This window comes from Podarcis pityusensis, assembly GCF_964106645.2.
Source record: "Podarcis pityusensis genome assembly, chromosome: 1".
Classification (NCBI taxonomy): domain Eukaryota; kingdom Metazoa; phylum Chordata; class Lepidosauria; order Squamata; family Lacertidae; genus Podarcis; species Podarcis pityusensis.
In genome coordinates, this window is record NC_138028.1 from 42,614,231 (window position 1) to 42,640,145 (window position 25,915).

Consider the following 25,915-nt stretch of genomic DNA (forward strand, 5'->3'; position numbering starts at 1 on the left):
CAAAGCGCAGCTTCTGATTGGCTGCGGCAAGAACATTTGGGTTCCAAAGAACGTTCGTAAACTGGAACACTCGCTTCCGGGTTTGTGATGTTCAGGAGCCAAAATGACAGTGTACCAAGGCACAACTGTACTTGGTTTCACTTTAGTATCAGGGCAGGACAATGAAAGACAATAGTAATGGAACTGCAGACTTGTGAGGCCTTGTTTCCTTAAAAAGTGAATTTACACAACTGCACCTGATTATTCACATCCTGATGCTTGACTTTTAAAAGGGGGGGGGGGTCCTTATTTCAAGCCAGTGAAGTACTTAAGTTTAGCTTCTCATGAGCTATCAAGTACAGTGGGTGTATTAAGGTGCAAACTTGCTATTGGCTAAGTATTTAAAAATATTAAAGAGTTGGGTGGCAAAGCCTAGAGGAAAGGAAAGGTAAGGTAAGGTTTGTTGTGCAAAAAATTGCCATGTACACGACCACCCCACCAAGCCAAAGGACATGAAATAAAAACCATACCAGATGAGTTCTGCTTTTTGTGGGGAAGACGTCAATTAATAAATAAATAGCATAATCATACCCCCCCTTGCTTGCCATTTTTCTAAATTAAAAAGCCTGAAATGCTATAACATTTCCTTGCAGGGGGTTATTCCAGTCTCCTTGGTAATTTTGGTTGCCCTTTCCTGCTTCTATAAAATCGTTTCATGAGGCATGGTGTCCAGAGCTTCATCTTTTATTTTCGATCGTCTTCCCAACGATCCCCACCATGGAATTTGCCTTTCTTTTCCACGACAGCCGCACACCGGAAAAAGTACTTTTGAGATTTCACATCAAAAGGGTTGTGGGGTAGCGCGGGAGCGAAATCGCCGCCCGCCGCGGGACCACCCAAAGCCTTGGCTTTGGTTAAGGCAGCGTCCTCGCAGCGATTGGCTCTTGTTCCTCCCACCCCTCTCATTGGGCAACCAGTCCCCACCCGCCAGCGCTGGTTGGTAGAGAAGGCCTCTGAGGCGGAGCCAGGAGCCTGGCGAGTCGCACAAGGAACCGAGATGGCGGCGGCGGCGGCGCTGAGGCGAGGGGTGGCTGGCTGGGCCCGGCGCCGCTTCTTGGGAGGACTGTGGCAGGGGCGGCGAGGCTGCGCCGGAGCCCCGCTGGATGATACGGTTAATGGGCTGAGCGAGGAGCAGCAGCAGGTACAGCGGCGGAGCCCTGGCTGGGCTAAAGGTCGCTCGCCCGGAGCCTTTCTCTGCGCCTGCTCCGTCCAGACCCCGCGCAGGAGCCGCGCTTCAGAGCCGCGCTCCTCTTGGCCTCGAAGGGTCCCGCCCCGTCAGGTGCTGGCGCAGGGCCTTCTCCTGCGAAAGGCCAGTTCTCAACAGGGCTTTGCTCTGGACCACATGAAGCAGTGGTCGGAAAGACGCGAGCGCCTCTGAGCGCCTGCAGAGTGCCCGCTCCACGCCTCCCCTCAGCACTGGGTTTATCGTGTCCCCAAATTTCTAATACGGTGCAGGACGACTTCCGAGTTTGAAAGGGCAACTTGTAGGCAGCCCTGATTCCATCTTCTTCCCAGCGCAGCAACTAACTTTCTATTATTTTACAGGGCTGCCCTTTATAAGTTCCACAGCTGCAAGTCTTTTATTCTGGAGGGAATGAAAGGGTCCCTGTGTGAGATCTCATGTTGATGTGGACACAGATTTGCACCCTTAGCACAGCAGTTAATTCGGAGTAGCTGCCCTTTCTTAGTTACAGTCACCATTGCAGATTAATGTCTCTACTCCACTCCTAAGTGTACTAGGAAGGGTGATAAAAGGTCACTCTTTTAATGGCCAGACTAAATGTAGTGAATTGGTTTTCTTTCTCTTACAAAAATGCAGCCGTGGAGGCTGTGATTGAGCTTTTCTCCTCTTCTGGGTTTCCTGTTAAAACAAGTGCTTCCCACCCACCCTTTCTCTCCTGCCCCCCAAACTTTGGTTAAGGGGTGACAGCTAACAACCAGCATCAATAACAAGCCACCAGATAGGAAGGAGTCATCAACCCCCCTCCCCCACAACTTGTGGCAGTCCTCTGCTTTAGATTGCAGGTTCATTTGTACATGAAATACCTTTGGGTGGCAGTCACATGTAGTTTAGTTCAAAAGTTAGGGGGGTATATGTTTTGTTCAGCTCTATCTGGAAAAACCTGTTAAAGCTACTAGATTCCAAAATGGCTCAGGTAACTAGATTTTCTTCTAGGATGGTGTAAGCCAGATAGCTCTCCCAAGTTTTCAGTCAGGGAATAAGATAACAGAGCTTACCAGCATTCTATCAGTAATTTTCAATATAAAGGACAATATTTCCACTATCCCTATGCCTTTAAGAATGAGTGTCAGTTTCCACCAGTTCATTTTCTTCCTTTGTGTCTCCTTGAAAGATTGTGCTGCTAGCCTTGGAAAAGGTGTTTTCTAAATCTTAGTCAGCGACTTGTAGCTGCTTATGGTCCTCGTGACACAATGGCACAAAGTCAAGGGAGGGAGTGTCTAAATTTCAGTTAGGCTCTTGCAGCCCTGCTCTCTTCAGATGCAATTCTAAGTATGATTTCTTGGCAACTTAAATTGTACTGGAACCAGTAGGATTTCCAAGTAAATACGTTGTCTGAGTTATTTCTATCCTGCCTTTCATGGCAAGCTCCCACAAGGCAGTTTGGAATGACTTTTAAAACCAGTACAATAAATAATATAGATCAAAAGCAGCATCTGATACAAATACATAAGGACTCGGCAATGAAATGAATAAAAAGTTTGTGAGGGGAAACATTTAGGGTCTGTTTTGAAGGCTTGCAGAAGTGAGTCAGACTTGAGTTCATGGGGGAGGGAATTCCACAGATGTGTTTTAGGATCAGGTGGGTTGTCTCTTATGTTCTGGGATTACTACTCAGTTGTAGAACGTACATTTTGTGTGGGTGCAGAGTGCCATCTGTGACTTGGGTTGCCTGTGCTGGAATTACCTCTGCTGGAAACCCTGGAGGGCCACTACCAGTTCAGAGAGACAGGTTTGGAGAAGATACATAGCTGATGTGATTTAGTATACACTAGCTCCACTGTAATCTTTATAGTATACGGTGTGTGTAGCAGTGATGTAGCGAAACCTTTTATAGCTTATCAAGCAGTGATTTGGCTGTAAACCTCTCATGCTGTGTCCATCCATTTTAGTGCAGTTTGTTTCTCCTGTAAAAAGGGGGGCTAATGATACTTGATCATACAGGTTTTTAAGTGAGTTTTTTTTAAAAAAGAAGTCTTTATTATGCCCAAATGATAGATTCTTGTTATGTACATACTACAGCATCTCATCCAATAGTAGCATTACAGAGCAAGTCCCAACTCCCATATCAGTTAAGAAGAGGCTGAAATGTTCCTCTATTAGTGGGCACTATTATATTTGCAGAAGGCTCTATGAATGTAAATCTCCCCTCAGTGGAAGACCTCAAAACAGAGTGTTTCAGGGCCAGTGACAGCCAAGGCCTTCTGCTTCTGAGGCTTCTCCATATTCCTGAGAGACCCCAGAATCCCATCCATCAGTTTGGCTCAGTCAGCAGTCTTGGGCCATGTATTGCATGCAGCATTCTTTAGAATGGCTCTGTGGGGTTTGATTTGGTTTTGCTCGCTTTGGGACTTTGAAATGTCACATTGCTTGCTTAGTTGAACCATCACTTTTTCGGTGTTGGCCTGCTGCATAGAGAGGCCCAAGGGTAGTTGGGAATTAGTGTGAACTTTCTTCTACCCATCCACACACCCAAGTTCTTTTGGTATATTTTACCATTAAATATTTTAACCAGAGCCAACAAACGTCTTCAGGTTACTAGGTAGGGGATAACTGTTTAAAAACCAGATTAAACCTATTTTAAAATATCAAGAGATACACATTGTAGACTAGACAGAAAGTGCTTTGTCAGTAACTTCACAGGTTTCAGCTGCCACCATAGTTAGCGCTAAATAGTTTTATTGACAGTAAGTGGGAATTTAATAGAATATTCTGTTCCGGGCTTGAGATATCAAAGAAAAACAGCTAGGGAACCTTTTTGATAGCATTCAAAGGAACTTAGCAATTGTGATTTATAATGTGCACTTTTACATTTTCATTTCTAACAGCTTCGGCAAACTATGTTCAAATTCTGTCAGGAGCACTTGGCTCCAAAGGCCCAAGAAATTGATCAGCAGAATGAATTTGCAGGCATGAGGGTAAGTGCTTCTGTACTGTGAACCTACTTACTATATAACATGACTTCGGGAGATGCATGAATGTAATTTAAAGGGTGCAAATATGAAGGGTTTGAGAAAGTTACAAAATGCCTACCCATTAGAAAGAATAAACAACTAAATCCATGAGGGAAAAGGACATGTATGCCATTCAGCAAGAATGAATAAAATATACATGTTTGGTATTGTTTCTGTCTTATTTTTCAAAGTTTTCCATCTCCGTTACCTGAAAGAGTGTGTCGCCTCTCCTGAACATATAAATCTTTTCGTGGAACTTTCTTCAGGTTGTAAAGAGTTAACTGTTCCAGATGCTGGGTTTCTAGAATATGGGATTTAACAGATTCCCTCTTGTGTTAATTGTTAATGAGCTAGAGATATTTTTATGGGACTTCCTGCTTCTCACTGTTTTTATAAGCCCTGCAGTACATGGAAACTTCATATGTACTAGAACTTTTATACCTGCTGTGCTTCACAGAGAATTACTTTAAAATGTTTGCAATAGCCTTTTATGGAATCAATTTTTGAGTGCTGTGGGACCTTGCAATTGAATTATATGGTGTCCTTTACCAGGATAGTTTGGAAAGGTAACCAGTTCTCAGAAGTACAGAAAGTAAACAAAATGACTACAGTTATCGGCAATTGTACCATTTCCAGAAGGTCAATCATGCAAAATAACCATTACCAGTAAGTTACTTTGTAAATAAGCCCACAAAAGTTAGGGACCCCCCACCCCCACCCGGAGGGGAATTGTAATGGTCCGTTGGAGTCTGGAAAATGGCTCTGCCCATTTTCTGGCAGCCCATTTGCCTTCTAGGCTGGGCACAGAGAAGGGGCAGGTGTCCTATCTATCCTCTAACATAATTATGTAACTTCTCCTAGAGAAAGAAACTTGAAAAGCATAGATTAAAAGGTAACACCCCCACCCCACCTCCAGAAATCAAGGCTATCCGTCCTGACAATGTTCTAGGCCCAGAGAGCAGCAGTGCTGCAGTAAGGCATTCGTCTAGAAAACCACTTGAGCACTACTGCAGTGTCAACGTATATAAGGCAGGGGAAGTCAGTTCCCCGTCTCCATGTGCCTCCATCTTCCCAGGGCAGCTGGGACATTTATGAGACATAAATTCCTTCTTTGCCTTGTATATACAAGCAAAAGCCGTCCAAGGAGTCCCTCCAAAGGGAAGGGCAGTAACTCAGTGGCAGAGCACATGTTTTCATGCAGGAGCTCTTGGTTTCAATCCCTGGTGCCTCCCGCTAAGCTTCAGCTGCTAAAACATCCAAGGCAGGAACTTCCGGGGTGGCGCCATCGGTAATGGCGGACTCCCTCTGATCCGGAGGGACTGGCTCTACGGGAATCGGGTCTGTTCCGCTACGGCGAAGCGGGGACCCTTGAAAAAATCATGGATTTAGTTGTTTATTCTTTCTAATGGGTAGGCATTTTGTAACTTTCTCAAACCCTTCATATTTGCACCCTTTAAATTACATTCATGCATCTCCCGAAGTTGCGCAGCTCTCCCACGGCTAGCGGAGAGCTTGCCGGCACCCAGAAGCTTGGGGTGCGCTGAGCTCAGCACGCCCCAAGCTTCGGGCTTCGCGCAGCGCTCCGCTAGCCGTGGGAGAGCCGCGCGACTTCACGCAGCTCTCCCACGGCTTGCGGATAGCAGCCTGTTCTGGGGGCTGGAGTCGGGGGAAGCTCGGGCTTCCCCCGCCCCAGCCCCGCACCTGGGGAGGAAATAATTTTTTTTCCTTTATTCCCCCCCCCCCCCAATAAACTAGGTGCGTCCTATGGGCCGGTGCGTCCTATGGGGCGAAAAATACAGTAACACAACATAGGTTGTGAGCTTACTGTATAATCCAGTCCCTTCATTTCTCCTCCTGTGTCTTGTGTTCCCCATCCCACAGAGACCTTTATAGCAGATATGTGACACATGTTTTGACTACCTGGGATCACCTTGTGGAAAATAATGTTGTATAGACTCCTTTGATCTTGGTGAGCTAATGATTGTCTGCAAAATGATGGCAGAGTGCTTGTTTTGAGCTTGCACCAGAAATACTATCAGGTTGGGTTGCAGAATAGCCACATGTCTGGAGCCATGTACATTGAGGGTGCTATATAAATGCTTATAATGTTCATCACATTCGTGTAATGCAAGTTCATGTCTTAACTTATTTAGGATTATAGAGTGCATCGTTCTGATGGCTCTAGCTGGGCAGCAGCATGGAAGAAGTTGTTAATTTTTTTTAGTATTTCTTAATTTTTATGGAACAAATCTTTAGTGGATGTGAAGTATTCAAGGTGGCTGTGACCTTCTGTTTCACAGCAGGTTCCATGACAACCATTATTTTGCCCAGCTTTTTGCTTCTGTGGGGAAATTAAAATGATAGGTTCAGGGAGATGATAGAAAAAAAACCTGGTTCCTGGTCTTGTGAAAGGTTAGGGTCTCTCTAACAGCTTTGCTCTGCTCTTTGTAGGCATTCTGGAAGAAGCTGGGTGATCTAGGTGTTCTAGGAATAACTGCTCCAGGTGAGTGTGTAGCTAGCCCTGCCTTCCTCATTCTGGTGAAATATGGTATATTTAAGTGGGAAATGCTGCAGTTAGTAATGTCTGTGAATGAATAATTGGAGATCAAGGGCTTGAGGGGAAAACAGACCCAGTTAGCTCACTGGCAATTTGTCAAAGGCCAAGGCTGCTGAGGTCTAAAAGAACACCTTATGAATGACATGTCTTCTATATGGATATTGCCTTTGTTTGGAAAGAGTGTGTACTTTTGTTACATGTGGCAAACATATACATGCCTCTGATGGAGCATGCACACAAAGGGAGCCCTAGTTGGCGCATATTGCATGCGCCACTAGGAGTTAGTCATATGAAATATCTCCCACCATTTCCTAAAGTTGTAACTGTGTAATTCATTCATCACTGCCTGCTCTCTTTGTTGTTTGCTTCCCTCTGACTTCACTTCTGCCCCACCTCCTGACGGTATGTGCATATATGCCTGCCAGTTTGGGATTACACTTCACGCATCTGATGAGTGGAGGGGAGTACAAGGAAGCCTATGGCGTTATAAATCTTAACTGTGTCACAAGGCTCTTCGACTGTGGTCTAGGTAAGTCTATAAATATTTTCTTCTCCTTACCAGCTGAATATGGTGGCTCTGCGATGGGATACCTGGACCACGTGTTGGTGATGGAAGAGATTTCTCGGGCTTCCGCAGCTGTTGGGCTGAGCTACGGTGCCCACTCTAACCTTTGCGTCAATCAGATGGTGAGGAACGGCAACGAAGCACAGAAAGAGAAGTACTTGCCCAAGGTATGTGGAATCGTGGAGTCTGATGCATCCAGGGAACCAGAAGCATGCTGGGTAACAACTTCAATTACAGAACATGTTTCTTAGAGCAAAGAAAAATAATGCTCCAAAATTGGACACTTTGCCCCCATCATTTTATTTCAAATTTAATTTTATATTTCCAAGCATTTATTTATTATTAAATTTCTACTTTGCCCTTCCTCCCAAAGGCACCTGGGGTGGCAGATATAAAAAAACTTAAATAATTTAGTTAAATATGAGAAAACATATAAAAAACCATCTAAAACATTATTAATGAAAAGTCATTTTTTTTAAAAAAACAACAACCTGAACTCAATAGCTTAAAAAAAAATAAATCTCCTGTTTTGTTTCTACAAGTAAAAGTCACAGATATTTGGGAGAAAAGACTATTGGTTTGAAATCCAGATGTGCAATGAAAGCTTAAGTACATTTACTCCAGAGCAAGTTCCACTGAGTTACATCAGACATGTTTAGAATTGCATTTTGTTGAACCAGACTGGCATCCGCCTCCCACCTTCAGCTTGGAAGGTGCAAGCTGGAAAAGTCTGCATTCTTGGCTTTGGTATCCCTCTGCCTTTTTCAGAATTTAGTGTAGAATAGTTAACACACACGCTATTAAGTAGAGGCAGGAATGGCATCTGGATTTCCATAAGGTTGATTAACACATGCAAGTTGATCACTTGGTGGATGATCTGTCACAGAGCAAACGTGAATGTTTCATATTCATAAACTTGTCTGTCCTCCTGTCAAACATCATGTTTTCAGTGGAGTCGGTTAACATACCCAGCTCTGAGTCATCGCTGTTCGAAACTGCCTTATGTGTTTCATCAGGAGCAGGGGAAGCTGTTGTCGTATCTGTCATATAGCACCAGACACACTTTGGTCCCCTGTAGTGAGTCCTAATTTGCTTTCTAAAAATTCAAAACTTCAGACTGTTCCGACATGCTCTGCACACAAGGGTATTTACCAGCTTGTCCTTTGCTGCCATGGATGGTCTGTTGCTAGTTTTGGGAAGAAGAGGAAGCACTCGAGAGTCATGGGGTGCTTCTGCTGACAGAAAACAGGTTGAAGAAGGCCCTGACAGCATCATCATCTGTTGTGCCCTTAAGAACAAACCAAAACTTCAAGGCTACCTCAATCTCTCCATGCTGTTTGGCACACAAGAACACTCCCCGCCCCCCATGATCAATTTCCGGTGCGATAGTAAAAGCACTAAAAATAGCACAGCACTATTAAAAGCCCTTTCCTTAAGAGCAGTCAGTTCCCAAAGGCCTGCTGGAATAAACAGTCTTCACCTGCCAGAGGATGTGTATAAGAAGACTGTGATGACTAGGAAAGGTAGGGTTCTCCAACTGGTGTTCTTCTATAAAAAGTCTACAGGGGCCACATGAAACAGGGTTTTTATTTAGTTGGGGGTGAATTACGATGGAACCCAATTCTTGCCTTTTTTGATTTTATAATACATTCCTTTTTCTTAATCTACTACTGTCACCCAAATGAATGAACAGTTTCCACTTCTATATCTAATAAACAGCCTTTGCCCATCTGAGCGCAGGATGAAACTTGTGTGGTTTGAATCTCAGTAACCTGAGACACTTGTACTCAGCATTCCATTATACATTTGAAATCATAAATCAATATTAGTAGAGGGGTGTTGCGGTTGGCCATTATCTCACAAGTGATTGGCTATGAAATCTATTTCATGTGTAAACCAAAGAAGTTTGAAAGGGAATAGACTGTGTGTGGGGAGAGGTGGACAGGAGGAAATTGATGGGGGGGGGGAGGCAGCAGCTGCTGTGCCAGAGGGTGGTGTAAGGGAGCCCAAAAGGAGGGTCACCACCTGCTAATCCATTGCAAGGGTCAAAGACTTTAGTTTATTGCCTACCATTCTGGCATCTTGTCCCATTGCGCTGATTTATTCCATACACTGGAGAGTCTTGTTCTTTGTGAATTGCCCTTTTTGCAAGTGTCTTCAAACCATCTACCCCATCCAATCATCCATTTCCAAAGGACAGCACAGGATAGGGAATTAAGAGGGACATCTATATCCCCTAGCACAGTTTGTTTGGCACTCTCTCCTACCTAAGGAATCCAACTAAAACTGTAGGTTTTAGTTTGCCACGTCCTCATGAAACGGCAATGTCTTGATTTTTGTGCCATTCCTTAAATAGTAGACCTCATTGGAGAATTCTGCCAAAGGTAGTGCCCCCACCATAGCATGAAAAAACTTTCAGGTTTATTGTGATATGTTTTTTTTAAGGCAAGAGTGGGAATGACTGCAGGAAAACAATTCATTTTGTATCTTTCTTGTCACCTCTTGTCCCTTCAGCTGATCAGCGGGGAGCATGTTGGAGCACTAGCAATGAGTGAATCCAATGCTGGTTCTGATGTTGTCTCTATGAGGCTGAGGGCAGACAGAAAAGGTAAATGCCACCGATTTGGAATTTGCCACCTGCAGTGACCTTTGGACATTGCTGTTTAAGCATTTCTGATCCTCTATGCATTTTGTTTTGTCCATTCATTGCCAACACAAGTCTGTGTGTGTCTTTGCATCCTCCCAAACAGAATAGCCAGTGTGGTCTAATGGCTGGAGTGTCTGAAGACCTGGGAGACCAAGGTTCAAAACCCCACATGGCCATGACGCTCACTGGGTGACCTTGGGCCAGTCGCTGTCTAACCTTTGTCACAGGATTGTGTGGGGATTAAGTGAGGAGAGGGAGAACCGTGTACACCACCTTATGCTCCCTGGAGAAAAAGATGGGATATAAAATGTGATAAATAAATAAATTAAATTGCAGGAAATGGAAAGGCGTAATCCAGGTGTAAGAAGGGCATGAGCAGGCCAGAGGTTCCACCCCCCAATTTCAGCTTCATTGGGATTGCTGAAAGGCAGGAGTGGAGAAGACAAATTTCTGGTTTTCAGAGGTCCCATGGCCTTAAAATAGAAATTGAGTGGTATTGGGAACAAGAGCTGGGGAAGAAACTGTATATGTAGAAGCCAGGTTGAGAGACAAAAACTTCAAAGTTAAGGGAGTGTGTGATGTAAATTACAGTTTTCAAGATACACTGGCCTGTAGGCTAGGCATCCTGTTGTGAATATTTTGAGAATCAATATATATTTTAGCATGTATTTATTTACGAAAATTTATTATATAGTGCTTGATACTAGTAAAACCTCTAAGTAATTTACAAGAAATATTTAAAATTATCAATAAAAAAGCAGTTAAAAGCAATTTGAAACATTTAAAAATGATTAAAAATTAATATTCAAAAAGCATCAAATTGCATCAGCATCTGCAAGTCTGGACAGCCTTGCCTAAACAAAAATGTTTTAAGCATGGGGGCAATTCTAGCCCTACTTTTCAAGAGAGATGGCTGGTTATAGAAGAAGCCAGCTATAAAACTGAGCTGTGTAGTGTCTGTATTATTTTTTTGCAGTTGAAGATGCATCTCTGCAAGTTTTTCTTTTTCTTTTTCTTGATATGCCAGACCTAGGGATGGAGGAAATCAGATTTCCAGAAATCAAGAAGAATTACTTGTGGAATGTCAAGCGGTCATGTGGGTCTTAACAGAATTTTCTGCTTGTTTCATCCTTTCTAGGAGATTATTTTGTTTTGAACGGGAACAAATTTTGGATTACCAATGGTCCAGATGCTGACGTCCTAATTGTTTATGCTAAAACAGATCCAAGTGCTGTTCCAGCTTCTCAAGGGATAACAGCATTCATTGTGGAGAAGGTAGGTTTATGGGACAGTGATGCTCCCTCTTTTTATCCCCAAGGAAGATATTTTCCAGGTGGTGTCTGGTCACTCTGGTGTGAGATTTCTTTTTTTGGGAGGAGGGGAGACAAGTCATGCTTTTGTTCCTACCCCTTGACTTGCACTTCAGAATGAATTCAAAATTCTTCCCTGCTGAATGAATCTACAATGGTTGCTGAAGTAAGCTGTAGGCAGGGGATAGCACTTGTCATTCAGAAGTTTGCCGTGCTGCTCTGTGGCACATGGAACAGAGCCAGGGAATCTGTGCTGATGTTCCCTGAAAGTTCTGGGCAAATGCCACATTTGGGTCCCTGTGAGGAGAGGATTCTCCTGGGCCAGCTCTACAGATGGTAAAGTTGGACATTTGGCCAGACACCAGAGCCAGCAAAGGACCTGCCATCCAGTGTTCCACTTTGAGAAGAAGACACGGGGGCTCAGGTCTGCCTGGAAACAACAGAGTTCACTCTGATTGGGGTGTTCGTTCCCTAATATCTGAAGTTCTTGACTTGATGATGAAGGAAATAAACTTGGGATTATCTGTAGGCACTTTCATGTTTCAAATATTTTAATCCTCTCCCTCCTTATCCTCTGAATTGTCATGCAGTGTGCCATCATTCGATCGGCCTCTTTATAAAAAATGGATTTTTCCAGTAGTTCTTCCTCCCCTTTTCTTCAGGGTACACCTGGTTTCAGCACTGCACAAAAGCTTGATAAACTGGGAATGAGAGGGTCAAATACCTGTGAATTGGTCTTTGAGGACTGCAAGATTCCTGGTGAGTGATACTGAAGTTGCACTGCCTCCCTCAACCCATGGCAACTCTTTCCTTATTTATATTTCTAGTCTTTGCAATGTTCAAATATGTGTACAATGAAAAGTTAGAAAAAATAAAACCCAACATGAAAAGCATATGTTATTTAATAGTTCAAGCAAGTGATATATAAAAGCATCATCAAATCTACTTGGCTCATCATTAGTTTTGTTTTGCAATATTAATCTTATCAAGCTTGACTAGAGAGGAAGGTCTTAATTGTCCCTTGAAGGGGGCAAGCTTGTGGACCTGCTCCACACTTCTGGAAAGTGGACCAAGACTGAAGGTGATACTACTGCGAGGCCATCACTTGAAAGACTAGCCAGGATAGGCTACCACATTTACACTCACTGTGGCTGATTTATGTCCCGTGGAGAAAACCAAGATTTCTTCCTTGGTTCCCTTTGTGTGGTGGCAAGTTCTTCCCCAACCACCCCCAATTTGCAGGTGTTACTGAGAAGCTCCAGGACTGATTGCTTGCACCCTCTTTCCCAAGGACAACTTGGCAGATTTACAAACTTTTCGGAAACACCAATGAAATGGCTGCTGGGCTGCCATTTTTCCTTACAGTCTGCTTCAGGAACGATCCTTCCAGTGTGCTCTCGTGGCCACAGGCTCCCTCTCTTCAGCAGAAGAGATTAGTAGCAGTACCAAAGAACACATGTTCTTTTTGAGACTCCCTCTGATCTCCCAGGACCACTTCAATCGTTTCTCAGTGTCGAGCTGCTTCAGTAGATTCCTGCATCTCCAACGCAACATTTCCCTTAGATCAGAGTGTGCTTTTGAGTGTTTGCCACCCCTTCTGCTGTATTAGCGTCGGTTGTCATTGGCGCTCCACCAAGTGTTGCACAGGTTCCTTTGATCGTGAGTGCTGCCCCACGGAGTCCCACTCTTAGGTCACACAGCAATGGTCAGGAGCGGATTTGGAAAGCTCATCTTGTATTTTGCCCGAGGCGTAATTGTTGAAGGTACATTCAGGGAATTCAGATGCAGCTCTTTCCTTTTTTGTTTTTTGTATTTCACAAGCAGTTACTTCATGCAGTTTCTCTGTTCAGCAGCATTACTCATGCTACTTGCCAACTGTTTTTTTTTTTTTTTTTTTTTTTTAATTTAATTCTGTGCTCCCACCCCTGAGCCCCATGCTTCCTTCCTCGGTCCCTGCAGGTTGGGAGGGGAAATCCAAATTCATCAATTAAGATCGGTATGTGGTGTGGAGTAACACCACTGATTCAGGCACCATTTGCAGTGCAGAAATTGATACAGTGCTGGCCTCATGCTCATGGGATGCCAGCACATGCAGGAAACAACACTGGGTTAGTGTTATGTCTGAACCAGCGATCCTCTTTTTCTCCCTACAAACCATGATCTCTAGCTAAGGTGAGTGAATGAATTTATTAATACGGTCACAGACCAGCGCCAACACACACAACATCACAGATAATAAAAAATATATATAAAAAATACAAAGGGCAATATAAGTATAAAGACGACAACGCAACAGTACATGTGCAGCAGTCTCAACCTCCAACGAGCCACAGGGGCAGACCCGCGCTGCGTATGGTTTACCCTCAAATCTGCCCTGAAGTAAGGCAGAAGGGAGAACATTGAATCTGGCGAGGGTGAAAGACCGTCTGTATTTAGGTACCTGAAGACCTGACAGATAGTTAGCTGGAGAAAAACCTCTCCCATAGTCCCTTATTGCAGGATGTTTGATCATTTCACTCATGTGGCATTGTAATTCTACATCCCAGATACGCTGGCGAATTGTGGTCCTAGCTTTCTCGAAGCCTGTGGCTATCAGGGTCTGCTGTGGGATCCCCAAGCCTTTAAGCTTTTCCAGCAGTGTAGCTTTCCATTTGGATTGGTAGGTATCCAATAAGGTCAAAGGTGCCAGCCCAACCGGGAAGAAAATAAGCTAAGGTGTGTTCTTGGCTCACTGATCATGAGTGGTTGGAGCAAAACGAATCACAGTTTGGATATAATGCCAAGTCTGGAATCATAATTTCCTTCTTGTGAAGGAGGAGCAAACTGATGAAGACCAGCGCTTTTATGGTAAACCATTAACTATGGCTTCCCATAATGTGTGAACAGGGTGAAAAAGTTGGCTTAAGTCAACTGAATGTATATGTATGCCAAATTTTGTAATACATATATATTTTAGTCTAGAACTCATGAGTCTCCTGTCTGTAGCAGGCACTTGGAATCATGCTGCGTTCAGCATTCTGATCACCACAGATTAAAACAAGTTCCCATTGAAGCTAATTCATGTATAATTTGATCTGTCCCTTAGTAACGATGCCAAGACGTAGGCCATAAACACAGTTAGCTGTTTTGTGCAAGGTACATGAGCAACTGAGATCGTGTTGCTGCTTTCTATTTGTTTATGTTGCTTGAAAATAAAAAGTGATGTTTGAGTGTAAGGTGTAACTGTGTTTGTGCTTATATACCTGGACATACTCCCATGTGAGCACACATACATAGACGCACAAGGAACACACTATCTAGGATTGTGCAGGTTCACCAGGAATCAGCTTTCCCTTGTTCCTCACAGCTGCGAATGTCTTGGGGCAACTGAGTAAAGGAGTCTATGTGTTGATGAGTGGCTTGGATCTGGAGAGACTTGTGTTGTCTGGCGGACCCCTGGGGTAAATATGTATTTATTTATTACTCTAGTGACATAGCTTGTTGTGCTTCGTTGGTTCTATTAATACATGGAATCGCCACCACTTTGATGGCTGGAGAGGGGTGCTCATCTTTTTATGTACTAGTGACCTCACACAAATGCTGTGCCACAGGACAGCTTGAAAACGGCTGTGGTAATTGTGCAAATCCCATCAGCTATGTGGATAGTCTGTTTAGACACGGCAGATATTTTGCTCTCTTAATGAGAGGACCTACCCTTCTCCCTAAATGTAGAGATGCCATGGGATTCTCCCTGACACGAAACTCTTGCCTTTGGGAATCCTTGAAAAGCAGCGAGACCTTGGCTAGGTCTTGGCCAGCCAGAGTTTGTGGACCCTGAGTTAATACTATTGCCAACTACAGAGTAGAATGCCCTGTGGCATATTTTTGCCCCTTTTATTTTTAATATCCAACCTGATGGAGACTTTTGATTAAAATTGAAAGCTTCCCCCCTTCTTCGTAGCTTATTAGTGTGTTCTAATAACAGTAGGATTACAGGCCTTGGATCACAGAGGACTCTGTCCTTTTGGCCATTACTACCTACTACATGGACCAGCAGCAGCTTTCGAGGATCTCAAGCAGAGAGGCCTTTCCCATCACCTGCTACCTGGTCTCCCTGGTGACCCTATTAACTGGGGTTGCCAGTGATCTAAGATAGGATTTTCTGAATGGATTAGTGCCACCACTAAACTGGTCCCTAACCTACTATGACTTCTGGATTTATTTAATTATTTTTAGTGGACAAACAGCTACATGCATTTGTTAAAATTTACAGGTTTCTCTATGGCAGGAGATGTTATCCTATCCAACCATCCATCTATCCATCTAAACATACCCATGTGGGTATTGCAACATCTCATTTGTGACTTTTTCAGTTTATCTGTAGGTTACTTTTTATTGTTATTCCTGCTTTTGCAGCTCCTTTAGTTTTTTGGTTTTATGGATTGTATTTTGATGATGATGTTTTGATGTTTTGATTGACTCTCTATAAGCCATCTTTTCAAAGGCAGGATGGAAATCTTTAAAATCTGCATGCCTCTTTCCCTTGCAGGATCATGCAGGCTGTCCTGGACCATGCGCTCCCATATTTACATGTGAGGGAAGCTTTTGGACAGAAAATTGGACATTTTCAGGTGAGAGCCATAAGAGGGTTGCCAGTGAACTTTTAGAGCCTGCTTTTAGAGCCTGCTTCCTTTTACAGTTGGATAAAGCTGGTTTTGGCTCAATCTCTCTTCCTCAGATAAATATTTCCACCTAAAGCTGTGATGCTGCTTGTTTCCTAACAAGCAGTTCTGAAGCTAACCATTTCCCCCAAGTTCCTTTTTAGTTGCTGGCTGATTTTAAAGTAACACTGAAATGTCTCCTATTGCTAGAACCTCATGATAATGTGCATTCAGAAATTTAGGGCTTAGGAGAAATCCAGGGTTTGCTTTTGATCTGCTGATTATGGCAGCTGATGTTAGCTTTGAAGAATCAGGTAACTATTTCAACTTTAGTTGGCTTTGGAATTGCAGTGTGCCCTACTAGATGCTTGTCTTTTTAGTGGTCAACCAAACTCTCTTTTTTAAATATATAGGCAGGTACGTTTAAGTCTGGTTTTTTAAAAATAGGATCCAGGTTGCTGCTGTCCGAATGCTAAATGTATGCAGCAAGCCCGCAATTTATGTGCATTTAACTTGTGCACATTCAGCTTTATGCACGTGGCAAAATAAATAAATAGATAAATAAGGGGGCAGAGGAAATGACTTTGGCAGTCCCACATGCCATTGAACCTAATGTGTTTTGACTACAGTGGTACCTCTGGTTAGGAACTTAATTCGTTCCAGCGGTCCGTTCTTAACCTGAGATACCACTTTAACTAATGGTGCCTCCCACTGCCGCTGTGCGATTTCTGTTCTCATCCTGAGGTAAAGTTCTTAACCCAAGGTACTAGTTCCAGGTTAGCAGAGTCTGTAACCCGAAGTGTTTGTAACCTGAGGTGTTTGTAACCCGAGGTACCACTGGATACACAACTTTGACTTTAGGCACTGTTCCCGGAACGTAACCCCTATGTAAGTTGCGGGCTTCCTGTAACTTTTAACTTGATAATTTTTATTGATTTATTTTATGTGTGTATACTTGTTGCTATCTTAATTGTTTTTATACTAAGGATAGCCGCAAGGGGTGATAAAAATTGTGAAAATAAATCCAAATATCTCTCTCTCTCTCCTTATGCTCTGATTAGCTCATGCAGGGTAAAATGGCTGATATGTACACACGGCTGATGGCTTGTCGACAGTACGTGTACAATGTCGCAAAGGCCTGTGATCGAGGACACTGCAATGCAAAGGTGAGCTTATGGGTGCTTGCAACATTTCTTTTTGACCCTACTGTATTTTGTGTAAGCAGGAGGGGTGAAGAATCAGTAGTGTAAGAGACTTAAGTCCACAGTAGAAAATATATGATGTTTTGAATACTCTCTTAAAGGAGAAGAATACTTCCTTGCCCACCTGGCAATGGCTTTCCTTTTGCGTATAGATGCAGCATGATAAATTGATGTGGTACTAGAATATCTGTGCCACTTGCTTTTGCCACTAATATAGCTTTCATGTGCTCTAATCATGACAACCTAATAGGATGGACAACGGAAGTGCTGTCTCTTAACTTAAATTCCATGTGTACCTAAACTCAACGTAGCATGAAGCCATGAATGTTGTGGTTTCTGTTGCAATTTGCAGGTGGGTGGGGGTATTCAGAGCTTAAGGGACGCATAACAATGTCCTCATCTCGGAAGAAAAGGTGGGTGCTTCCTTGTTGGTAACTATGGTGCGAATTCGAAATCTGGTTTGACTAGAAAGACGACTGGCTTGGACAATTCTGCCAGTCGCTTGTGTGGGGTTGGGGCCAGAAGAGCTGAATGTCTATCTTGGAAGTTCTTCATTGAAAATGATCTTATCTGCTCCACCAGGACTGTGCAGGAGTGATTCTCTACTCTGCGGAATGTGCTACACAGGTCGCTTTGGATGGAATTCAGTGTCTGGGTAAGATCATAGATGTGCATGTGGTTGTCCCACCAAAAGGCAGGCTGACCTAGCAGGCAGTTGCGCAATTTCATGCCATCTTGTTACCCTGCTTTAATCATGGAATTGGGAGCAATTATTACTAATATTGATAACTTTATTATTTGTACCCCATCCACCTGACTAGGTTGCCCCAGCCGCTCTGGGCTAACAAGTGATTTCCATTTTGGCCAAATTCAGCATTCATCATCCCACAAGCTGCTGCCCCCAGGACCCAGTCTGCATCCAAGAGCTCTGTCTCTTGTTAGACTTTAAGGCTGCCTTCTTGTGTTGCAGGTGGAAACGGCTACATCAATGACTACCCCATGGGTCGCTTTCTGCGCGATGCCAAACTGTATGAAATAGGGGCAGGAACCAGCGAGGTGCGGAGAATCATCATAGGCCGGTCGTTTAACGCTGCCTTTAAGTAGCGCTGTCATTCGAGGAGAATCACACTTCAAACCGAGAGGCCTTTTATTTCTAAGACTGTAAAGCGCACAAGCATTTTTCCACTCCCGCTACCAGAATGACCACCTCCACTTATCTCTCGACCTTCTGTTCTCAATGCAAACCCAACTAGATTCCCTAAGAACATGCGATTGCATTACAATTACAGTGGAATACAGTAGGAAGCTCAAGTGGAATATGTGGATATCTGCCAACATGGTTTGCTTAGAAAGGGATAAATTTTGTACACTTTAAAAAAGATTATCAGTTTTGTGAACTACTGAAGTAGATTTCTCTCTCTCCCGAATGTGGTGTTTTTAGTGAATGGGATTAGCAGCATGGTGTTCTGTTGCATCACACCTCCAGAATGCTAGCTGACTTTATGGGGTTCTTTTGCATTTCATGGGATCAGCCACCCAAGCAGCATTAAGGCTGCTGCTGAAACATTGGTAACATGGGAGGCATGCATTTTTGTTTGTTCCTATCCTCTCTTGCTGCTTACTGAGGTATATTAATACCCTGCGAAGCCTTCATTCATTTGATGGACTGCCACCTCATGCTTGATTCATGCGGTGATGTCACCATCTATCATTCTGGAAGCAGTTAAAATGTCAAAACACTACAATGTGCCGGCCGAGAGTGAATTGGGGAGGAGGCGGAGGAGGCAGCTTGACTGGGGAATGTTAGGTGCTTTTGCAAAGCTTCCCCTTGGTGAACATGGCTGTATGTACACTTTGCTCTGCCTACTAGAGGAAACAAAAGCTCAGCTGATGGATAAGACGGGGTGGGATCTAGCGGTGCTTTACACACCATCATATGAGGACTGAAGGGTTTTTGTTTTGTTTTTTTACTGGATAGTAAACAGCGCGACACAATTTCCAAAGATCTTAAAGTCCAGGCAAAAACAGAAGTTGGCTAGGATTTAAAATGGTTGTTGGTGGCTGGATTATTGTCTTCCATTGATTTCTCTCTCTGGGCAGTACCTTACCATGAACGTTTAGAAGGATCCTGTACTGTCCACATAAAGGATGGAAAGGGAGGCAGTATAATGAAAACCAGCAGCTTCCAGCACTTGAGCTCTATTAATCTTAGACCAATTCATGAAGGGATTGGCATGGCTTGAATGTAACGGAGAACCAGTATGCTAGAACACACAAGGTTTATGTTGGTAAGCTGGTCTTAATAATTCAGTCTTCCTCATATAATGCATTAAATTTTCTAACGAGAGGGGATCCTTTCACTGCAAGCAGATGTGCTTGCATCAGTCAGACTTCCTTTTATTGTCCAGTTTTATATACCACTTTTCACCCAAGTGATTTTGAAGTGGGTCACATAGGTTTATGTGCCAAAAACAGCAAACAGGACCAGGCACTGTGGACCATGCCTGTGGGACAGAAAACATCAACCCCACAAACATCTGAAGCTCAAATAAATTGTGAAAACCCTTCAGATCTGATGGGGTCATGGGGAATCTTGATTAGTAATTGGTAACCCGGTCAACTTTTTTCAGACCCAGGACACATCTTTAAATCCCATATGCACAACGTAGGATTGACTTAAAAGCTATTACTGTTTATGTACAACTTTCCCCTTTCTTCTTAATAAACTTTTTTAAAAAAGGAGGTGGTGACAGCACTTGATGGTTGAACTGGACCTTGAAGGTGGAAATCATGACAATCTCGTTGACCATTCAGAATGAGAATAGCCTTGGAGCATAGCATATTTCGTCTTCAGTGTTATTTAAGTCTCACAGAGACTCTGAAGACACCAGCTTTCATTTTATAAGATAAGTGGTGGATGGACAAAAGTTGGCAGCATTGCACACTGTCAAACAAATTGTCCATCTCTCAGCATACATGTCCCATAAAAATTCATGGAATCTTTGCATCTCTCAATCACATTAGCTTCTGCGGCCTTCTGCCTCATTTTCAGAAAGTACAGTGGTGCCTCACAAGACGAAATTAATCCGTTCCGCGAGTCTCTTCGTCTTGCGGTTTTTTCGTCTTGCGAAGCACGGCTATTAGCGGCTTAGCGGCTATTAGCGGCTTTAAGAAAAAGGAAACAAACTCGCAAGAACTTGCAAGACGTTTCGTCTTGCAAAGCAAGCCCATAGGGAAATTCGTCTTGCGAAGCAGCTCAAAAAACGCAAAACCCTTTCGTCTAGCGAGTTTTTCATCTTGCGAGGCATTCGTCTTGTGGGGCACCACTGTATCTGTTAAAGGGCAGTTATTGGAAGAGAGACACAGAAACAGGAAGTGTTTCTAAAGAGCAGGGAAATGTTGCTTTTTACCCATTTTGAAATCTGAATTGCAGTAGGATTGTTTATACATCATCAAATGGGGTAGCAGGTTACAGCTTTATCACCCAACTTTGTCCAAAGCTCCATTGAAGTGAGTGTAAGAGTTGAATAATACAAAGGAACGGACTCAACTCGGGAGGTTGTGGTCTCTCCTTCACTGGAGGTTTTTAAGCAGAGGTTGGATGGCCACCTGTCATGGATGCTTTAGTTGAGATTCCTGCATTGCAAGGAGTTGGACTAGATGATCCTTGGGGTCCTTTCCAAGTCTACAGTTCTGTGATCCTTAACACTCTGACTTCTAAATTTGCTGCCTGGCGCTTGGGTGAGCTTCTTCACAGAAGTGTTAAGATGGAATCCGTAATTCTTCTGGGAGATTGGTAATAAAACTCTGGATGTAGCCATAAGTCAATGTGATTGAATGTATTGAGTGGTTTATTCAAAGGGTTCTTTCCAATGTAATGTGAAACATGGAGAAATTTCTGACTAACGGATGGCTTTGTTGAATGCATTAATGTTGATTAAACTATTGCAGTACAAACAAATATATGCCCCCTATTCATGTGTCGGCTATTAGCATGCTCTAGTATGCCCAGCAGGAGGCAGGTAGAAACTTCATGTGCTTCTTAGCATTAAACCACAACTGTGAAGCAAACCTCTCCCAACCAGTACATCCTGTATGGGTGAAACTGGTGTGTATGTTGGGGAGGGGTTCACTTTTTTAGCTGCAGTACTCCTTCCTTCACAACACATTGGGCAGATACAGGGACCTTTGATCACAGGGGAGTCATAACCAGCAGCAGGCATTATATAAGGCCGAACTACCCAAACATGTCTTTCTACTGTTGCATTATGTAGATTAGTGGCCATTTTGCTAATCCTATTGTTGCCAGATGCACTGCTTTTCACAAGATGCACCTTCATAATTACTGTGTTGGGAGGATGGGGCCACAGGGAGTTGACAAGAGAATGCCAACCTTATTTAATGTTTTTAGATTTATGGCTGGACTGGTGCAAGAACCTGTCGTTAGGCCTTGGGCCTGGATTCGAACGCTTGCTGCAGCAGGGAAGGGTAATTTGCAAAATTCTCTCTCTGTAAAAAGGGATTACCTTTCTCATAACTGGGGGCCTAGTTTGTAATCTAAATTACCAGGATCTTTAACTTAATTGTGTAGGAGCCAGATATACCACCAGCTTTAATTGTGAATTTTTTGCCCTGTTACACTTTGCAGGCAGCCCTGAGGCCCCATAGGCTGGCAGCACTTCCAAGCAGTTTCTGATGATTCTCATTATTGCAAGTACAGTGGTACCTCGGGTTATAGACGCTTCAGGTTACGCAATTTCGGGTTGCGCACTGCTCCGAACCCGGAAGTACCGGAACGGGTTACTTCTGGGTTTCTGTGTTTGCGCATGCGCAGAAACACTAAATCGCACTTTGTGCATGTGCAGATGCGGCACTGCGGGTTGTGAATGTGCCTCCTGCACGGATCACATTCACAACCCGAGTTTCCACTGTACAGCATGAGACTCTTAATATCAGGGTCTTGGGTTCGAGTCCCACGTTGGGCAAAAGATTCCTGCCTTGCAGCGGGTTGGACTAGAAGACCCTTGTGGTCCCTTCCAACACTACAATTCTATATGACTGAGAATTTTTCACCAACTTACCAGCAGATTGGTGGTCACCGTTTCCCCCTGAGGCTTGCTCCATGCAACTTGTATTAAACCGAATGTGTGTGTACTATGCAGGCAGTGGCAGCTCAAGCCCATTGAGACAGGTAGGGCAGAAGGTAAAGAGGACAACAGTAGATGGAGCCAGATGCAGTGGCTGGCAGAGCCAACTAATTCAGCTGGACAGCTGAGGGGCAGGTAGTAGCTCTCCTTTCCCTACTCCCTGCCCTTGTTGCAGGATCACGCTTGCTCTCGGGGGCATCAGTGTGCCTCCTGCACCCTGCAGCTCACTGACAATGGCCGGCGCTACCCCTTTCTGAGGAATTGCTGTGCTGAAAGATTAGGAAAAGAGCTTCACTTCAGCATAAAGGAGCTAACAGCTGTGAAGAGAAGACAAAAACATCCTTGAGCGAAGCAGACAATATTGTGCGGGGTGGAAAGAAGAGTGGGGATTACCGTTAGCAGAGCTGCGATCTCTCTTTCTTGCACCTGCTGCTTGCTGAAAGGCTGATGCTGGGGCCCAGTTGTCAGCCGCAATGAAAAAGCCTCTAGTCCAAGAAAAAGGCAGGCAGGCCATCCACACAGGCAGGGCCAAGAGCAGAGGGGAGGGAGAGGAAATGCAACATGTGGAGGCAAGAGGCTGGTGGGTGAGGTGCCCAATTGCCTCAAATCTCCATCTGCACTTAAGCACCAGGTAGGCGGAACATTGCTGCAATGGGATAGTGTAGCAAGAGGCAGGCAGTGCAGATTGGCAGATTGCACTCAAATTTGCAGGCGAGGTGCTGCTTAACCCAAACTTAATGTTAGAAAAATAAAACTTAAGAGGCTAAGAGACTCTCTGGGTGCCTACAAATGGGTTTATATTGTGGGATCGGCGCTTCTGCTGTAGACACGTGTTTTTCTATATTTGCACAACTTCGCCGTGGCATCAAAATGACAGCCTGCATTTTCCCCATTTAATTCCTTTCCAGGAAAAATCCCGTAAATTAAACGCCATTTGCGTTCTCTCGACAGGTCGTTTTCAATATTAAGTCCCCAACTGGAAGCATTCTCTGCCCATGAATCAGGATGTTTCTAGTTCAGATCCTTCCTCAGCCATAAACTTGCTAGCAAAAGTACAGGTAATCATGTGGGTCCATTGACAGGCAGGAATTAAAATGCCACACGGCACGGGAAACACCTTCAATGGAGCCAAATCAAATGTCACAGAGTAAGGAGTCCGTCTCTCTCTGCCTCACCTTGTCTGCAAAGTGGAGTAATACAGAACTACTGCATCATTCCATGTTGCCTTATGGCTAGGATGATTTAAGGATTACAAGATAATGCAAGGGAAGGTGTTTGAACGGAAGTGCTATACAAATGCGAAGATGACAATTTAGTAATTCCATTTCATCGTTCAGGTGTGATGCTAAAGTTGTTGACGGTAAGATGAATGAGGTTATTTCTGTTAGTCCCATGGCTGCGTATCAGTGCAAAGAAGCAAGTTGATTTGTTGTACATGCAACTGGTTTCTTGCCAAAACTAGGTTCTGAAAGTCAGGCCTCAAAAGTATTGCTGCTTTTATTCTGATTTGTATTGAAATGATTGTTATGAAGTCCTTGCTCGTTATGTTGTAAGGTTCCCCGTGGTCATTTTTGTGAATGGTGGTATATGAATATCCTAATAAATGTTTTTTAAATGACATTTTCATAAATGCACATTGTACTCCTAGAATCAGTTAATGCAGCAGCCACAATCGGAGTGGACAACTTTATGTAAAAAATGAAGGACCTTTCTGATGCAATCCAGTTGCTGAGAATGTTCATTGTTATGTACATCTCATCTACATATTTATACTCTCTGCTTGAGGTGGCTTATAGAACACCTGAAAGGAAGCTCATTTTGATGTATTTCATAATAGTTTATACACTAAAGCTATCCATGAAAATCCCAATTTCAAGGTTCACTGCTAATAAAACTACATTTCCTTTCACTGTTAATAAATTTAGGACAAGCAGATTGTCTGTTTCTGCAAATTCCCACTTGGTTTCCATTAATCCTCTTTGGGGGGGGGAATTATTAATATCTACAATAGGACAATGCATTTTCTGCAGCAGCATGAAAAACATGAACAAGGAACCAAGATTAATTGGGTTAGTGTGTTTGTCAACTCATAATTTCATTTACAAACATAAGCACACACTTGCTCCTCCCCCCACCCCTCCTGAAATTATGGTTATGTACACAGCACCAACTTAAAATCCAGGCAAGCCGTTCTGTTTCTCAATTCAGATCAAAGCTGGTTTGGGTAGATATGAATCAAGATGCCGTATTTCATAAGAACCAACAAGGTAGATAAGAGTATATGGATTGTAGTTTAAGATAATGTGTGCACCACTTCCTAAGCAAGCAGTATGAGCACACTGGACCCAGTTCAAACGGGACTATGTGCACAGCCTATACAGTATTGCCATATAATTTTGTATCCTCTGTGAAGATCAATGGGCGTTTAAAGCAGCTTATAAAAGGTAATCTATGACCATTAGTGAGTTGTTGACCTGGGATTATTGCAGTACAAAGCGATACCGGTAATTTAAAATAGCATCCTCTCATCAACATTAAAGAATTTGGAATTAGCTAGTGAGATGTGCAACAAAGTGTTGCAGAGTACAATATCTTCACCTCCTTGCAAAATTGCTCTTGTCCAGGGTGACAGGACAGAATAATCCTCTCCTGCAAAATATTCTATCTCACCTCAATTTCCCCTAACACTTTAATGTTATGTGGCTACTAAACACATTTATTCTTCAGTGGGCTGGTTTTTTTACTCTCTTAGAATACTTTTTGTACTTTTTGTGCAAATATTGGAGTTCCCTGAGCTGCTGCCCCCTGCTTGTTTCTTAGTGGTCCCATTTTGGCTATACATCCATCACTACCCAACCAGTTGACTTTTGCTGTTAGCAGTGCTGGGAACTTGTTTCATCTGCAGAACCTTTTTGAGGCAGGGCTTGAACACAACACGCTCCGTCCCTATTTTGATGGGATGTTTTTTGTTGGGTTTTTTAAAAAACCACCTTAGGAGAATAGTATATGAATGGCAGTGGCAGCCACCAACCTAGATGGCTTTAAAAGAGGATTAGACAAATTCATGGAGGAGAGGGCTATTGATGGCTGCTAGCCATGTTGGTTATGCTCTGCCTCCACTGTCAGCAGCAGTAATGTTTCTGAACACCAGTTGCTGGAAATTACAGGAGGGGGAAGTGCTTGGCGACCTGAGATTCATCAAAGCAATTACTTTCAAAAAGGCTCCAAGCTAGTGCACCCAGCACTCCTCAGTTCAACCTACACACACATTGCTAGGGGAAGCAGGCGTAGCTTCCAGCTGTCCAAGATAAGGCAGCCTGCTCATTGCCCCGGCTGACCCCACAAAAGCTTCCTAAAACCCAGAAACTCAGGCCAACACACCCTGTGCGTCTCAGACAGCCCCCTTATAAGTTACTGAGAGTGTAAAGGCAGATCACACTCCTGACTCTCTCCCAGATCTCAGAAGAGCACCTGCCCTCTTACAACTCTGATTCTAACCTTTCAGTAGCATGAATTCTAAGCACCTAGGTACGTGAGGATTCTAAAACCCTGAGGTTGGCAATTACACACAATTCACTGGTCAAATTAGGGAACTTTATTTAAAAAAAGGGAAA

The 25,915-nt window shown here is 43.5% G+C and overlaps 1 protein-coding gene across 1 annotated transcript; it reads left to right on the forward strand.

Moving 5' to 3' along the window:
* Positions 1 to 1,009: 1,009 nt before the first annotated feature.
* IVD (isovaleryl-CoA dehydrogenase) lies at positions 1,010 to 21,115 on the forward strand. The gene is made up of 12 exons (XM_080997319.1): positions 1,010 to 1,180; positions 4,108 to 4,197; positions 6,685 to 6,736; positions 7,353 to 7,522; positions 9,870 to 9,963; positions 11,141 to 11,277; positions 11,975 to 12,071; positions 14,659 to 14,752; positions 15,841 to 15,922; positions 17,014 to 17,118; positions 17,737 to 17,809; positions 18,125 to 21,115. The coding sequence occupies exons 1-12, from the start codon at positions 1,037 to 1,039 to the stop codon at positions 18,256 to 18,258; spliced, it is 1,272 nt and encodes a 423-aa protein (XP_080853445.1). The 5' UTR covers positions 1,010 to 1,036; the 3' UTR covers positions 18,259 to 21,115.
* The last annotated feature ends 4,800 nt before the right edge of the window (positions 21,116 to 25,915 follow it).